The sequence below is a fragment of the Phaenicophaeus curvirostris genome, chromosome 5, assembly GCF_032191515.1.
Source record: "Phaenicophaeus curvirostris isolate KB17595 chromosome 5, BPBGC_Pcur_1.0, whole genome shotgun sequence".
Classification (NCBI taxonomy): domain Eukaryota; kingdom Metazoa; phylum Chordata; class Aves; order Cuculiformes; family Cuculidae; genus Phaenicophaeus; species Phaenicophaeus curvirostris.
Genome location: NC_091396.1, coordinates 5,027,461 through 5,045,481, shown reverse-complemented (window position 1 = coordinate 5,045,481; position 18,021 = coordinate 5,027,461). Strand labels below are relative to the sequence as shown.

The following is an 18,021-nucleotide window of genomic DNA, read 5'->3' as shown; positions in this document are numbered from 1 at the left end:
AAGTTAAAGAGGCAAGAGAAGCAGTACAAAGTCTAACTGGCAGCTGGGTATCAGAGGTGTCTCTCTGGTTTCAGGACTGGATCTGATAGCAATTAACAACTCTATTAGTGACCTCATGGGACAGAACGTGCTGTCAGCAAGTTTGTGGATAATGCTGAATTGCAGGGGGGGAAGCACTAGAGAGTAGGGTTGCTACTTAGAGGGTCCTCAGCCTATAGAGAATAAGCTCCTGAAACAGATCGGCAGCAGTCAGTTGAAGCCTGCTCAGCAAGACAGCACTTGCCCTGTGCTAACATTAGGAGGGAGGGCTGAGTAACATCCTGCCTTAACTACAGTCCTATTTTAATTTATCAGAGAGGGAAACAACTCCACATCAAAACCTGCGTTAATTCATTGGACAAAGAAGGACTTCAATAAGACACACTGAGGTCATCATTAACTAGTAACAGCATTTTAATAACTTTTTATACCAATATTTACCATACTTTTCTTGGAACGTTTCCTACCGAATGATGTCCATAGCCTGATAGATGATTTCTGATTGATCAACTCCAATTACTTTCTTTGCACCTGCTTTGGCAGCAAACATGGAGAGTATTCCAGTTCCACAGCCAACATCCAAAACCACCTGAAATGGATAAGATGTTTATTTTTACCTCCATTTATTTCCCTTGCTATAATTTTCCTTCACATCTTTCTACATCAGTGAGATCTCAGATTCTAAAAGAAGGATCAAAGTGTAGAATCGTCTTACTATAACATTCAGAGATACCTAAGCCAAAATGCAGTTATAACTCCACACCTTCTACTCCCCTTTGCAGACAGACAAGGCAGACTAACTCCAGCCACGGATGAGCTTAGTCGCATGGGAAACAATCACAAGCAATTATTTGGGCAACAACTAAAAAGTAACATGGCAAGGAGAAACATGAAATTAGAGCCTGAGCAATTTTAATCAATCACCAACAATTAAATTTCATCCTGGCACTGGAAATATATACTGCAACTGCAGTTTCTCATTAAGTGTCTATTCAGAAACTCTATTTAGGAATCCTCTGCCTGGAGCTCATTCTGTGCCTTTTGTTTTTGTCCTGTCCCTGAACACCACAAAGAAGAGCTTGGCCCAATCTCCTATACTCCCCTAACCAACAGGCATTCATATACGTTGATGAGATGTCCTCTGAGCCTTCCCTTTTCCAGACAAAACGAACTCATCTCTTTCAGACTCCCCCTATATCATAGATGCTCCAGTCCCTTCACCATCTTTGTGAACTTTCACTGAACTCGCTCCAGGACACCCATCTACCCCTTGCACTGGGGAACCCAGGACTGGCCACATGACCCCAGATGTCATCTCCCTGGGGTTCTCTTGACTTGCTAGTGACAAGTCTTGATCCTAATGCAGCCCAGGAGACTGGTTAGCTGCCTTTGCCACAAGGGTGTGCATGGCTGGCTCATGATCAACTTGGTGTAAATCAAGACTTCCGAATTCCTCTCTGCAAAAGCTGCTTTCTAGTCAGTAGGCTCCCCGCCTCTCGTGGTGAGGGGCATTATTCCTCCCTCCCAGCTGCAGGAATTTGCACTGCTCCTTGATTGTCCCCAGCCTTTGCACAGGATCCTCCTTGTTGACCCACAATAATAATTTATAATTTATTAGAAAGTAAAACTAATTTATTTCACTGTCTCTCTTCAGCACAGCAAGCAGTGTTGTAAACGCTGTCCTCACAGCTTTCAGGACATGGTTTCAAAAGGCACCAAATTGCTCAGTAATCAGTCCCACACTTCAGAATTATAACCTCATTTTACAAAACATTTCAAGGCAATAACGCACCCCACTGACAAGCTTTGTAGCTTATGAGCTATTCATCATTCTTGCTTTGGCACAACTAAAACTTACATGTGCACTTTTAAATATCACTTGACAAATAGTATCAATGCAGACACTTGAATGCTCTGCACACTAGGTCTGCTTGCCTTGCATACAACTGTATACATTTTGATGATGGATACAGAGCAATGACTCTAAAGCCAGCATGAATAAAAATAGTACTTTATCCTTAGCAGTACAGTGTGAGCGAGCTGCTCCTGTGCTGTGCTGGGATGCAATGACTGGAGAGTTGACTGCCACCTGCCTTGATAGAGCAACTTACTATCTGGAATCAGGCTGGAAAACATTAGTGTGATGGATTTTTTTTTAAAGCATCTCATGTCGAGGCTGGCCACAAAAGTTGCAGATGGAGCAGCTTCCTACTTGGAACTCTTTGCAGCTGTGTTCCAATAGGAGTCAACTCTACAACTCATTCACAGGATACACACAAGTATCAAATAACTACAGTAATTCCTAGGCAGAAGTCTTCTGGAGATAGGAATAGAAAGTAAAAATCCATGTTCTTGCAGCTGCTGAAGTCTCACACACCCTAACATCATCTATTCTAACACTTCACCCAGAGCAGTTAACAAAATTGCTGAGCCATGAAAGCTGGAAGTCAGAGCCAAAAATAAACCTCTATGAAAGACTGATCTTGATGTACAGTTGCATCAAAGAGAGCAATCACCACAAATTGGAAAAAAATCAAAACAGACACCACTTTGGACAGCTGCCCTGGTCACTTAAAAACCCAGATGGAACTCATCTAGCTTCAGGCAACGGATGAGGGTGGAGAAAAAGGCACAGGAGAGAGAATATAAAAGCTGAAAAACATCCGAGGAACAGAAAGACAAGCAGAATGATAACCAATTAGCCTAAGGACAAGGGTCTACAGCTACATTCTTGCGGTGATCGCATATGGCCTCTCACCAGAGATCTGGAGCAGCTGGACTGGAAATCTGACTATACCATGCCATGTTGCAGCATCACATCCATCTCTGCAGTCAACTCAAAACTGATATTCTAGCTTAAAAATGCTAAGTGCTAAGTAGAGAAGGGCTAAGCCAGAACAGAAGGCTGCACACCATAACTCAGAATACAACCAACTCATCAGAAATAGCCAGCAGAAATACCCAAGACAGGAACAGAAGCCTAACTGTACAGGGGTCATAACCGCAGTAAGCTCATGAACAAAAGTCAGCGTCATCTCTCCCCACTGCAAGAACATTGAGGTGCTGGAGCATGTCCAAAGAAGGGCAATAAGGCTGGCAAAGGGGCCGAAGAACAAGTCTTATGAGAGGGGCCTAAAGGAACCGGCGTCGTTTAGCCTGGAGAAAAGGAGGCTGAGGGGAGACCTTATCATTCTTTACAACTACGCAGGAGGAGGTTGTAGTGAGATGGGCGTTACTTCAGCAAGTAACAAGTGGTAGGACGAGAGGAAATGGCCTCAAGTTGTCCCAGGGAAGGTTCAGATTAGATATCAGAAAAAAGTTCTTCACTGAAAGGGTTGTTGGGCACTGGAACAGGCTGCCATGAGGAGGTGGTTGAGTCACCATCCGTGGAGGTATTTAAAAGATGGGTAGATGAGGTGCTCATGGATATGGTTTAATAGTGTACAGTTAAGCTTCATGGTCCCGAAGGTCTTTTCCAATCAAATGATGCTATACTTCTATTATACAATTCCATGAAATTCTAGTTCCTCCTTTTAAGTCCCTTAATAACATCTGGAGAGACTAAATCACACTAATCTGATAAATCAGTTCCATATGAATTTTTCCCCAGTTCTAATTAACGCTGTGCTTCTAGGATGTTTTTACTGTATCAGGCACAAATTGAAATTCACTTAAATTCAGGTAAAGAGGCCTTCTAAGATAGATTTCTGTTAATCTACTGGACCAGAAATAATATACTGGTTCAACTTAACCCCGCCAACATAATTAATGAGCATCCTGACATGGCACACAGAACAATGACAACAGCGATCAGCACTTCTGTTATCAGCACTCTGCACCCTCCAGCAGTTGAATAGCATTCTACCACCTAATAAAGCCAGAGTACATTAAATCAAATCTTGTCAGTGTGATACTCGATTCCCAAAGCTACAAAGTACCCAACCTGAAGGATTTCTAGCACTTGATAAAAAAATAAAGCACAGATTTTTTTGTATTTTCAGAGTGCTTTTACATACCTTGTCCTTGAAGATATGTGGGTTTTGATAGATGAAGTCACGATAGCTTTCTGTACGCACTTTATCCTATGATTTAAAGAACAAAAAAACTGTTCAGTTTTTCTACTTAGATACGGCATATTATTAAAAAATGCTGAATTCCCATGCAATATTCTTTCAAAATTTGCTGTCTTTGCACAAGAAGTCAGCTGGTAAGAAACTAGCTTACGGCCTTTTGACTCACTGCATTTGATTTTGGATATTTCAAAGTTCTTGATACCTCTTCATGACTTTCCAGGAACAGCAGTAACAGAGTGGAAATACTGCACCAACTTCACGTGACAACCTTCTACACAATGCTCAAAATTTGAGTCACAAGCGGTTATAACAGTTCCTATCATTTTATTCTCTGACATGCATGCTACACAGATTCCTTCAAAAAGAAGTTATGGATAAGACCAACTTTTTCTGTTTCTGAACAAACTGCAGATTTGCAAACCTGAAGACAAGCTAGTAAGCGAAGCAGTACAGCCTGTTCTCTGAAAGCCCCATATAGCATATAAACAAACTTAACTGTAATACAACATGACCAGAGCAGCTGGAATGTTTTCATGCACATAAATGAATGTTTATAGCATCTTAATATATGTAAGCAAGCATACAGCTCAACCTACTAGCAAGGTAATATATTAAACATTGATTCTCTTAATATGCATCAGCAGGTACACAAATTGACAGCCAAGTATAGGTTTTGGAATTTCTGCTGCAGTTCAAGTGTTATAACAAAATAAATGAAAATTTTAAGCAATTTATTTAGTAAAGGCAAGTATACAAATAATACTGAAGTATAAGACCTAACTGCTTATATTTAACAGTTTTCTACTACAGCAGATAAGCATTTTTAGAAACAATACAGAAACTAAAGAATTTTTCCCTAGTGAGAAAGACCAAAGTCTATTTCATTGGAAAAACAAGATAAAAAAATAGACTGAGAACAAAGGATATGTTCATAAAAATTCTGGAGACAAACCAAATTATTTTGAGGCCTGAAAATCCTGAAGTCCAGTTTTAAGCTTAGGAGGATTATCACACAAACAGCACCCAAAGAAACAGAGATGATTTCGGAAAATTGTACTTTTAAATCATATATAATTAACATAAATAAAAAAAAAATTGGGATCTTTTAAAATCAAATTTTTTTACTATGATGCTGCATTCAAAGCAACTATTTTTAGTACTTTACTACTATCACAGTTTAGGTTAGGACTTGCCGAAACGAACAAAAATAGTTAAAAAAAAAAATTAAATCTGTAGGTTCAGCATCAATCGAGGAAGCAGTCAGCTGGAAAGCTTGGAGCCTTACGTCGTACCTACTTGCATCGCCTCAGCACTGCCCCAGCTTAATCAATACAATTCCAGCTGCTGTCTCTACTCTATGCACTGCTGCTCGAGTACCCACAGTCATTCACTTCAGGTCTCTCTGTTCATCAATTCCATTCTCTCACTCACTACGTCATTGCAATGCTTTGTTGTTTTGTATTTAACTAAAATAGTCAGGAAATTATGGAGTAAAAAAAACCCAAACAAAAACTCAGAACAATGAAAGCAGTAGCCATTTGGCCCCTCTAAAGCAGCAATACTCTTCCCCATCTCTGAAGTATCTGCAGAAAAGAAACAGCAACCTGAAATTTCATCCCACCACTACCAGGCATAAAGGAAAAAAAATGATTCAAAACTGAACAGTGTCAGAAACGGACTTGAAATTCAGAGAGCAACTCTCTTTTCTTAAAAAATGTCAGTGTAGCAGACCACTATTTTTATGCAAATCAAGTGGATATAAAAATAATAAATAAATCAAAGTAAATGCCCAGCATATAGGAAAAAAAATCAGTCCATATATGATAAACATCAACTATTTTCCTATGTCTAGGAAAGTTAAGCTGCATTAAAAATATTCTGACAAAAAAATTACCCAAAATCAACAAAATATGACTTTATACCAATCTCCCTGTGCAGAGATGCACAATTATTATAATCTTTATTAGCAAACACAAAGGTTTCCCCATTCTATAGCCTAGAACATCTCAAATGACACCTTTATAACAACTGCAAACCCAAGCTTCTAACATTTATCTTCAAGATAGTAAATATATTTCTCTACACCATACATGCTGGAAAACATTCTTCTAGTTCTGCAGACATCTCTGTGCTTCTGTAAAATCCCCCCTCAACTAACCTCACGCTTATACTATTCTTAACACAAATTCAAGTGTATTTCTGCGCTATGGCCACTAAATAATTTACAAAGCAGAAAACTTTATTAGCTACCTGTAAGTCACTTCACAGTTACATATTCTACCTTTATATTAAGTCAGGAATTTTATTTATTTATGCCTCAAAATGACAACATGGTTCGTAACTTTCACAACTAAGATGCTATCTCTGGAAGGAAACATTAAAAGATTTTTATTTACATGCCAACTGTAAGTTGTTGGGGTTTGTGTCTGGTGGTGCTTTTTAAAAAAAAATTAAAAGGGCATACACAGGTTTGCCTTTGAAGAATTTTAAGCAGTTTTTTAATCTTTATCATATAAAAGGGTCATAAAATTTTTCAAGCTGTTAAGTGTTATGTTATTGATACACTGAACTGTATAACTTCTGCTTACCTAACGCAATAGAAACCCACAATATTTTGTAAGTGATTTTACCTGATAGATTTCAATTGTTAGAAAAGTATAAACTAAAGAAAAACTTCCACTGTCTGTACCATGTTTTCTCCTTTATCTTTTAAGCACTCAGGAAAAACTGCTTTTGGCAAGCTAAGGTTGTAGTACATGTTCTGTAATATATCTTCACATATATCTGTGGAGTGAATGATTTTATGTTTCTAATGCTTCCCACAAAGTAAACAGAATTTATCCAAAGGAAATAAAACTGGAAAAAGCTCTTTCAACACAAATTTTAGGAAAAACTACTGTATACAAGGGGTTAAAAATGCAGCTGCTCTGCAGTACATTTACGGGCACACAGCCCACTTCATTCCATCTTTTCCCTTAGTCGCACTAAGATGCAGTTGAGACGACTTGCTAACCTTTAGCATCTCTTCGTGTATGCCATAATGCCCATAGGAGCTGAAGTAAATACCATCCTCATCCTCGTGAAGGTCTGCAATGGCGCTGGATGACGAGCCGCTTCTGACGTCTGTGTTCATCACAAACTCCTGTGCAAATAGTCTGTAATCAATTTGAAATATACCCTTGAGAGATGTTTATGGGACCATGAGACGGAGGCGGGGTAGGGGGGAGGAGAAGGGGCTTGACAGAGATAAGGGATCTGGACTGTACCAGGGCTGTGATAACAATGGGGCAGGTTGGAGCGTGTGCCCAACCTCCCTCTGCCGGCCCTGCCACGCTGCTGCACCACTGCTCTCCATCCACTACCCCCTGCAAGGACTACTCTGCAATTTCAATCAACAAATAGCAGCAGTGAAACATTCAGACTTCATTTCTGGTTTTAAGGAGGAATTATCTACTTCGTGCTCGCCAGTATAAAAGCTGCTACTGTGCTGGTCAAAATAACATGACTCAGCCCAAGAACTACAAACCATACAACCCTGCGCGACTACTGAAAGGTCGAAGAAAGTCCTTTAACACTGAAGCATTTGGGTGGAAATAAACTAGAGTTTAAAATCCAATTTATTACTTTAATTTCATGCTGCTTATTTTTCTTCCTCCAAGACCTTGCATTCCCAATACACATTCTCATTTCTCAAAGCGGGTTTAAAGACTAAATACACAAATCAAGGAGTTTATCATGAAAACAATTAAAACTTGACAAGGAAACAGCTCACACGATACCCACAAGGAAGCGAAAACTGAAACACGTTTCAGCCAGACAATTTTCCTCCAAGGTCTGTAGTCGAACACCAACAACATCTGCATCCTAGATCACTCCATAGCATCAAATGTTCACCTTTAACAGTGGTCAAACTTTCTTAAATAGGAACTTAATGTAGACAAGTTGTAGGTAACATCTCCTTACCAGTATCATCCTTAGAGAACAACAAAACCAAACCCACTATTTCAGTGCTGACGTGTCGAATACTTCTCTGCTTAAGTAGTTTGGATAAGGAAGAGAAGGTGGTGAGGGAATTTGCATTAAAAGTTTGTCAATATCAGAAACTTTCTATACTTGCCAACATAAAGGTAAGGTCTGGATTTTCTTTTCTATCTTCCTCTTTACTATGGTAGTTCACATTCTCCTTACTTTTAGATAAATATCAAATTTACAAAAAATGAAAAAAAAAATCGAACCTATGACATACAATCAAATATAATTAGCACTTTGTAAGATTTAAACTTGACTTGCAATATAAAATTACTTAAAACGTATTCACCCAATACTTCCTCCAGCCTACAGATACAAGAGTACCAAACAAACTCCAGAGACAGACCTGCCCTCCTATCTTTTTAATCAAAAAAAAACAAAAAAGAAGGCAAGTAAAAATAAAAAACATCATCTCTGAACAGGTGACAGATGGAAGAAAATTCAGGATATACAAGCCATGCTCTTAAATCTCTAAGTTACATTTAATACTAAAGGTGATCTGATTCATAGAATTGCTGACATTTGTAGGAGAAAATAAAAGGTCACTAGGCTGCCAGCTACCTGTCTTTATACTGTACCCCTTTCAATTCTCATAATTCAATACATCTACATGGTCTAGCAAACTTGAAAAACATTTCCACAGAAATTAGTTCATACTTAATTAGAGGTTGTCCTCATACTGTTATTGTTGCCTTTTGAGCCCTGGCATCTCTAGGGAGCTACATGACTTATCCTGAAGAGGCAGTCATCAAAAACCATCTATTTCAATGACAGAAGACAGCAGAAAAACATGTTAAGGCCCTGTTCAATGTTCTTGGTCCACATTAGACTTCTGAGCTATCTTTATTTCACAGAAGTTCACCTGAAAGGAAACTCTCTTTCAGTGGAGTAACCTCCAGCATGAATCAGTATCATACTCTGATTTACTGCGTGTAGGCTACAAAACAACTAGTTCATCTGTTCATAATTTAAAACTGTGCTGCTTCCTCAGATCCACAACTGGCTAATTTTGCTGTCAGATGATTCCTGCTGAATTAAAGAGCCTGCATTGACAGAGCACAATTAAAGGCTCCCTTTTACAACAGCAGGTAATTTGACATACTAACCTCAAAAAGAAGCCTATATAAGCCTGACTGAAGCTGAAAGAGCTGAAAAGAAATTTCAAACGATGACCTGAGACGTTTTTTCCTTTCTTTTAAATGAAAAAGAAGGGAACAAGAGCAGGACAAGACGACATACAGAACCATCCCCCCCAAGTTTTCCAAGTATGGTGACAAGTTCCTCTCATTCTTATCCTTTATGATTAATTAACGCATAACATGCACAAAGATATAAGAAGAGGACTGTACACTATAAAGAACAATTTGCAAAAGCTAAACCCAGCTCAAGACAAAATCATTCATTTTTGACATGTATAATTGTTTGCGGCTGGTAGGATCTGAACAAATACATGAATTTATGTTGGTATACTTAGTTACTAATAATATCCAGCATTTACTCTCAAAACATACAACTAACCTTCAGATGTATTTTACAAATCAAGGTTTTTGACGCTTTACTTCTGCACATAAGAACATGAATTACTTTTCCAGGTCTCTTACACAGAATTTCAGTTCTTCAGTGCCCAATCAGTGTGATTTTGAAATGCCATGTTTGTGCAGGATTTAAACCTATGTGACCCCAAATAAGTTTGTATTCCCATTTTATCTATGAGCATCAGTAACCTATATTTTTAAGGCTTCAAAATTTAGAAGTAGCACATACAGTTACCGGGATGTCTTGATTCATGACGGCAATGCAGTGAACATTCTTCCTAACAGAACCCATACCTGAGACTGAAAACAGAATTAGCTGAAAAGTTGGTTTACTCATTTCATTGAGGGCTTCTCCAAACTGTAACTGGATTCTGCTAGTAAGAGTCAACATTTGGAGCCATCTCTCAAAACGTCCAGAGTTTGTTACTCAATTCGTCAACATCTCCCTCTCTCCATATTCTTCACAATCTTCAATGTTTTAAGTAATACTTAAAAAACTAACAGAAAAGTGTCTGAAAAACAAAGTGGTCTGAACCAAAATACATGTTTCCAGGCCAAGCGATATGCTTCTTTTGTATGCTCTTTCAATTTGTGCAGGTTTTGTCCAGTTTTTACTCATCATCTACATGATAAAATTGAAACCTACAGTCCCAGCACAAGTAATTAGTTTTACTCTGTAGTTATGTTCTACCACTTCTTTGAACTTCTGTTGGTCTTTAAACATGAACATCTCACCTCACATAGGACACATCAGATAAAATAAACCCAAAGCTTCAGTTCAAACACTCACTTCATTTTTTGAAGATCATCTTGTGCTCTAGCCAAGGCTGCTTCTGCAAGTCTTGCTCTGTGTTCTGCACATTTTAATTGATCAAGAAGCACTGTGGTATCATTTAAACCATTAGAAGGCAAAACATTTGCAGGTTCACAAAGATCTTCTATATCTGGTGAAATGGAGAGAGAAGAAAACCGCACCTCCCAGTTACATGTTGTTTCACAGCAGCTCACAGAAACACGATGTCTTTAGCATTGCTATTTCTGTCTTTGGATGATTTGTACAAGTCCGTTTTACAAGAAGCATCGCTGAATTTGATAGGACTAACCGCAGAATACAATACTACTCAGTGAAAGCAAATATGTTAGAAGCAAACTCTAAGTTAACCAAGCAATAAATCCAGAATTCAGGCTTCTTTAAATACTAGTGTTCGAATATTGATAGAAGAGACATTAGCTCTAGACCCCAATTAAGTTAATTACAGTCCTATTCTGTATCTTTCCAGAGGTCAGAAGTGCTGTTAATGGTAATGTTAAAATGTAAGAAGCAATATAAAATTTCCTAATAATTAGACAGTAACTCTTAATTTTCAAACCCGTTCCTTGGGCTTTTATAAAGCTCATGAACACGAAACACTCAAACCAGCATAAATTATATTCATTGAGATAAAATATTGCTTTACAGTTACAAAAACTCATACTCAGCAGCAGTTCCCATTCACTCCTTGCCAAATCAGCCGGCAATTTCAACAGATGTTGGTGGAATTAAAAATTGTGCTACTGTGTTTTCAGATATAGTAAGAAGTTGCAGTTGGCTTCCTAAGCAAAAGATTTCATTAAAAAAACCTTATAGCTATTCCTTTCAATCATGGAAGACTATTTGGCCCACAGGACTGAATCAAGGCATAGATACTCAGAACAAGAGTTCAGAAGTTTGGATCACCTCCATAATCCTTGAGCGACTGCAACAGGATCTCAAAGCATCCCAAAAGCCTATAGCTTACATTAAGCAGGAGCCAATACAGTGAAACATGAAATACCTGAAATAACCAACCCATGTCCTCTGCCACGCATTATCTCTGCTATCACGCAGCAGGGCTTGTTTAGAGAAGAGCAAAACTACATTCCAAACCGTATGGAGAAGAAAGGCCATGAGTCCTATGTATCTGATGCTTTAGGTGAAAAAGAGACCTATAATCAAGTGCAAAATAGAAAGAGAGTGGGAGGACCATGGGCAACAAAAATAAGTTCAAAAGCCAAAATGAATTCTCTCAAGACCATCTGAGGAATTGTTGAGAGAGAAACTAAGGCTGCTTGTAGGAGTAACTACTATCTATAAAGAAGCAGAACTCTCCCATGGAACTGCAGTATCTTACACTGAGTTGGTTCAAAACAACCTGTATAAAAGATGAAAATGTTTTCAACAAGGCAAATTACTTGCTCCTTACTAATAGCATACATTTCGAATATGTGCATATGATTTAAACACCTACGTTTACAAGCTTTAAAGCTTCCCAAATCTTCCAATGAAGTTTGGGTGGAGTGACATGCTTAATTACTACATACAGCATATCTCTGCTATGAACATCTTCCTTAAAGTAAGCAAATGCAGATAACACAATAGGACTATGGGAATCTCAGCCATTAAAACCAAAACATAACATGTGGTAAAGATTTCAGAGTGTGACTTAATATCACAACTTCTGCTACTATATGACCTTTGTCATCCACATAAGTGAACAGTAGCGATGATATTTTACGTAACATATACCCTGCCAATATCACGTTCATCCCACAAAGCAATACAGTCATACAGAAATGTATTTATTTACCAAACTGAAGCAGGAGATCATCTTCTAGCTCTGGTTTCAAATATTCTTCCCCTTCCCAAGGTAATGGGCTGCTGAGAGATCCCAAATAAGCTGCTGTTGGTTTCTAGACAGGAGAAAAAGAGTATGTAAGCTAAGTTTCTTTGACAACACTAGCACTTCAATTTTATTCAAGAAAATGAGGCAAAGATCTGTTCTTCCGACTATTAAAATAAATGGGGTACTATTAAAGTAGCTTTGTAGCAAAGACCAAGAAAGATGACTAGCAAGAACAGCGGCTTTGGCAACAAGTACTCGCCTTAGCACACTGACACTACAACCATAGTGGCCAGAGAACACCATAAAATTACACCTACGTACTAGTAGTCTGGGTCCCAAAGCGCAGGAAGCTACAGGATCAATGAATTCAGTACAAGCAGTGAAGCACCACAGCAGACTGACAAACACTAAAAGAATATTTTTAGGATTATGCTGCTATCATGAGCCAAGTTGACTAACGTTTTTGACCATGTCGACCCATAGCTTACTACAGGGGTGAACAATAAAGCCAAGATACTAATAGCGCAGTGTTTTTATACAAACAGCGCTATAAGGTCAAATTTCAGAAATACTATGTTCTCTCCTGTTTGCATCCAGCCAGTTAATACTTTGTCAGGAAAGGAGAGGTCAGAATCTGGACTTCAGTTTTTTCATCTTCTGTGTTTACTCTGCATAGCTAGTTAGTTATGCCTGAAATAACTATATGTGGATTTCAGTAAAGATTTGAAAATTTAAATAAAAAAAGCTGCTATAAGTTGGTAGTAAGTCTAAATCTAAACTTTTAGGGGACAACCAAAGAACATACTTCAACATCACAGAACACACAAAACATACTCAGATCCAACTTATAACTGCAGGTTCCCATTTCTGGTATCATCATAGCAGAGATGAATTTTAGTTCTGTGACCTAAGGGATCAATGTGTCATCCTTACTAATAGTATAGTTGCGGTCTGATACACAGAATTCCATACAGTTATCAAAAAAAAAGGCAAATTGAGAGCACAACATCTTCACTTCCCATTCTCCAGATGCAGATTACAGAAGTATTATGTGGCACACTTACCTTCAATCTAACAAAGTTTATTAGTTTAATGTATCCATAAAAATCAATGCCTGAAAAGAAAAGAAAACAAGAAAAAAGAGAGAGGTTGCATTACAGAAAACCCAAACGTGTTTCACAATTAGATGAACACTAATTACTTGTTCAATTGGCCAGCTGCCCCTTACAATATACATCATCTTGTGCAGTCTCCCTATCTTAAGTTTGCCATCTACTTTTTTCTTCTCCTCTGGACTAAACCAGGGAATTCTCAAGCTCAAGACAAATACATTTGCCACAAATTAAGAATGGAACACATACTAATGATTACGAACAAGGATTTCGTTCATTCAGCAAGTAACAACATCAGGACAGACACACTCATCTCCTACTAGCTACCTTGCTAAAATCGTAGGTTGTTGTGTTCTTCTGTTCATATTTCTGCTTCAGGCAAATTGAACATACTGATCAAGAACACACACCAATACTGATTTAAAACTGCAACTGGCTCAGAAATGTTTCTTCAAGAAAAGTGAGGACACTGCACCAACTGAAGACACTATCCATTAGATTTTAAGACAGAAAACAGACCAGATTTTACTGTTTTATAGACACATTTCTAAATGTCTCGCGTAGTTCCCATCCCCTTATCTCTCTCCTTTCTACTGCTCCTTTAAAATAGCGTTTCTTCAACACTGTTCCCCTACTCCTGCTCTCCTCCCCATGAACATGGGTTTCAGGCTCTGTAGTTCAGCACTGACCTCACTCTTCTGAAGTCTCCCCACAACTTCACATACATACCAGCCTTCAGTCACCATCTTGGCCTAAACAACAGATGGCAGCTTCAAATGAAAGCCAACTTTACACTTCACGTGGAAAGAGTTAAACAGACACAGGAGGATATCCTTTCCTAAAGATGATGCAAGGAAACATAAGCCAAGCCTGCAAACAGCCCCTTGAAAGACATCAGAAGACTGCTGAATAGAACCACTTTGGCCTCTGCCACGCTCCCAAGCCCAACAACAGTGTCAACGGCTGGGCAAGAGTTTCCAACAGATCAGGCAAACTGCTCTTACTCCAGCAGGCACTGGGCTCTCTCAGGTGTTTCAGGCAGGAGAGGAGACTCAGCAAAAACCAGCAGAGATCAGTCTTTGGTTACTAGTCAAGAGCTTTACCCATTGATAAAGCACATGGGTAACAGCCAGTGTAAAGATAACATATAAGCATCTTTCTAGAATAGCTTATCTTCATCAGTCTTGGAATCTTCAGGTGCTACCAGGAAATCAGTTAGAAACAAGGTATGTTTGCAATTTATTTTAAACAAGATGCTGATATGCAGAAAAAAATGACAACTCATGAAAAAAACTTACTGTGTTTCTTGATAACATCATAGATATTAAACTGATGCTCTGTTTTGCAGTGGGAGAACACATCTTCAGCAGAACTAAACAACCTGTAAAAAATGAATTATTAAATGGGCATTATTAACACATTTTGAAATTATAACACTCCTAGGCATTTCATATGCTCTATTCTGACCTGCTAGGCAATGTGTTCAGAACACATAATTTTTGCCTTTGAGAAAGTATGAACAGGCATCTGCTTACTCACATAACTCATAAAGAAGCTTTTACTTTGCTCACAAAATTTTGTAACAAAAGGTAATGAACACAAAACTTCGTTTAACAAAGTTAACTGCGTGTTTGTCAGACAGTACTTCTCTCTAACAGTGATAACACAGGGCACTGGCATGCAGAAAAGCCATTGCTTATACTTATTCCCATAGTAACCAAGGCCATCCTCAAGCTGGTGGAGCTATAAGTCAAAGAGGCAAAAAAGGTCACACACAGAGGGAAGGACGGACAGGACAGGTAACCTCAAACTGTCCAGAGTATTCCTTCCCATATACATAATACTCAGTATAAAACTTAGAGATCAAGGCGGTCTCATTCTCTTTTGTGATGGCTGACAGCCAATGAGGACCCCGACTGTTTTTTTCCCCTTATTCCAGATCTGTGCATTGCTGAATCCAGCTCCTGTGCCCAGCTCTCTCTTGCTGCGGACGCCTTCCTTGACTTGCTCTGCACCATTTACAGTGACAAACAGTCATGGAGGGGTGTGTGGGTGCAACTTCATAGATTTCAATATATATGTTACTATTACTATTTTATTAAAGGTGTTTTAGCTTAATTTCCAAACTGCAAATCTTTTCCCTCTCATCTCCCTTTTCCTTTTCCCTTTCCCTGGGGGTGGTGGAATCAAGAGCCCAACTACTCAGTTTCAGCTGCCAAAACTGGCTGGGCCAGGGCTAAACCATGACACCTGCAGCTCTACACATGATCAACACTCAACATAGCATCGTCACAAACTCACTGTTATTGATGGCCCCGCTACATTTGGGCGCTTGCACTCCCCCTCAACCCACAGGGCACCCCCCTCTCCCCACAGGGCCCCTCAACCAAGCAAGGGGTGTGCTCTGCGGGGCTCCCCCCTCCACCATACCGCTCGCAGAAGAGGCAGCGGGTCCTGAGGTCCTCAGCACCTTCCTCTTCCTCCTCCCACGACTCCTCACCATCAGACAGCTCAGGCATCTCCTCGTCGGACAGCACGCCATCCCCTGGGGAGCCCAGAGATTGTTACTGACCAGGAGGGCTGGGCGAGTAGGAGAATCATAGGATGGTTCGGGTTGGAAGAGGCCTCAAAGATCATCCAGTTCCAACCCCTCTGCCATGGGTAGGGACACCTCCCATATAGGATCATCAAATACCTTGGGTTGAAAGGGATATCAAAGCTCATCCAGTTCTAATACTCCCTTAAATAAACACCAAAATATATGGTGATGAATAATTATAACTGCTTTATTTTACCAATATTGATCTGTAGTAACAAATAAAGTGTTTTAACAAAGCATTCTAGAATCACAGAATCACAGCATGGTTTGGATTGGAAGGGACCTTAAAGCTATCCTGTTCCACCCTGCCACGACTATGGGACACATCCCACGGGATCAGGGACTCAAGGCTCCATCCAACCTGGCCTTGAGTACCTCCAGGGATGGGGCAGCCACAACCTCCCTGGGCAACCTGTGCCAGTGCCTCACCGTGCTCATTGTGAAGAATTTCTTCCTAATGCCTAATCAAAATCTTCCCCCTTCCAATTTAAAGCCATTCCCCCTCGTTCCATCACTACAGGCCCTTGTAAAAAGCCCCTTCCCAGCTTTCTTGTAGCCCCTCTCAGTACTGCTAGCCGCTCTAATGTCTCCCCGGAGCCTTCTCTTCTCCGGGCTGCACCTCCCCCACCTCTCGCAGCCTGCCCTCACTGCAGAGCTGCTCCAACCCGCTGAAGAGGAGGATGAAGAAGGGGGGAGGCGCGCTCCCCGGACCCACCTGCGGTCTCCGCTGCTACCGCCCGACCCTCCATGGCCGCGCCGCCGACCCACGTGCGCCGCTTCCGGGTGCGCGCCTGTGACGTCACGTGTGGGCGTGGCCGGGGCCCAATGCGGGCTGGGCGGGGGTCAGAGGAGGGGCGTGGTCAAGAAGGGGGCGGGGCTAGGAGAGAAAGTATAGGGAGTGACCATAGGGGGCGTGGTCAGAGCGGAGGGGGCGTGGCCAGGAGGGGTCCGCGCGCCCCCTGGCGGCGCCTTCGGGCCACGGCGGGAGGGGCTGGGGGGCGGTGCCGCCTTTCCCCGGCGCCAACGACCGTTATTTTTCAAACGGCCTTGAGGGGAGGGGGGGGCGGCGCCATCTCGCGGGGACCCAGCTATGGAGCAGGGCTTCCCCACCAGTTCTGCCTCCACCTGCGAAAACAGACCGTGTGACCCTTAAGCCTCCACTTTCAGCGTGATCTGCTTTTTCCTAATCATGTTTTTTCCCCCCTTTAAGGTCGTAGTTGAATCAAAGAAAAAGATACAGAGTTTAGCATCCTTCCCACTAGTGATTTCTGGATTGTAATAAAACTTGAGATGATACGAGGCACATCATTACCTCTTTGTTAGAGAGTTCTCAACTATAAACAATTAAATACATTAATAATTAATAATATATAATATTTTATTAGTATTGCGAACGATATATAATATTCTATTAGTAATGTGAATGATATATTATATTCTATTAGTATTGTGAACGATATATAAATAAAATTAAAATAAATTATACTATAATGATATATTATAGCCATATAAATATACACAACATCAATAAACATACACAAACATACATAAACATACCTAACATGAACATACATAAACATATAAATATCTAAACTTGTATAACATAAACAAACATAGATATATAACCCTTTAAAATATATAAATAAATATATAAAAATATACAACATATTCATTTTCACAGAAAGGGTCATTGGGCATTGGAACAGGCTGCCCAGGGAGGTGGTGGAGTCACCATCCCATTTAAATACCTCCAGGTATTTAAAAGATGGGTGGATGAGGTTCTCAGGGATGTGGTTTAGTGGCAGATAGGAATGGTTGGACTCGACGATCTAAGAGGTCTTTTCCAACCTAGTGATTCTGTGATTCATAAAGATATCATTACTTTCAGTTGCATCTTCTGAAAAACAATGATTTATCATCTAACACAGAAAATAATGTAAAGGGAAGATGATAAGAATTGAAAAGCTCCCTACGCTATTTTCAATTATAATA

General features: G+C 39.9%; 1 protein-coding gene across 1 annotated transcript in view; it reads right to left on the bottom strand.

The window, feature by feature from the left end:
- PRMT3 (protein arginine methyltransferase 3) overlaps positions 1 to 16,806 on the bottom strand; it is a 56,120-nt gene extending 39,314 nt beyond the window's left edge. The window contains exons 1-9 of the mRNA XM_069857437.1: positions 16,745 to 16,806; positions 15,861 to 15,975; positions 14,729 to 14,811; positions 13,383 to 13,432; positions 12,283 to 12,385; positions 10,467 to 10,620; positions 7,126 to 7,267; positions 4,056 to 4,121; positions 507 to 628 (exon numbers count right to left, since the gene is read on the bottom strand). Coding sequence (XP_069713538.1) covers positions 507 to 628; positions 4,056 to 4,121; positions 7,126 to 7,267; positions 10,467 to 10,620; positions 12,283 to 12,385; positions 13,383 to 13,432; positions 14,729 to 14,811; positions 15,861 to 15,975; positions 16,745 to 16,778 — 869 coding nt within the window. The 5' untranslated portion in view covers positions 16,779 to 16,806. The remainder of the gene's footprint in view (positions 1 to 506; positions 629 to 4,055; positions 4,122 to 7,125; positions 7,268 to 10,466; positions 10,621 to 12,282; positions 12,386 to 13,382; positions 13,433 to 14,728; positions 14,812 to 15,860; positions 15,976 to 16,744) is intronic.
- Positions 16,807 to 18,021: the final 1,215 nt, after the last annotated feature.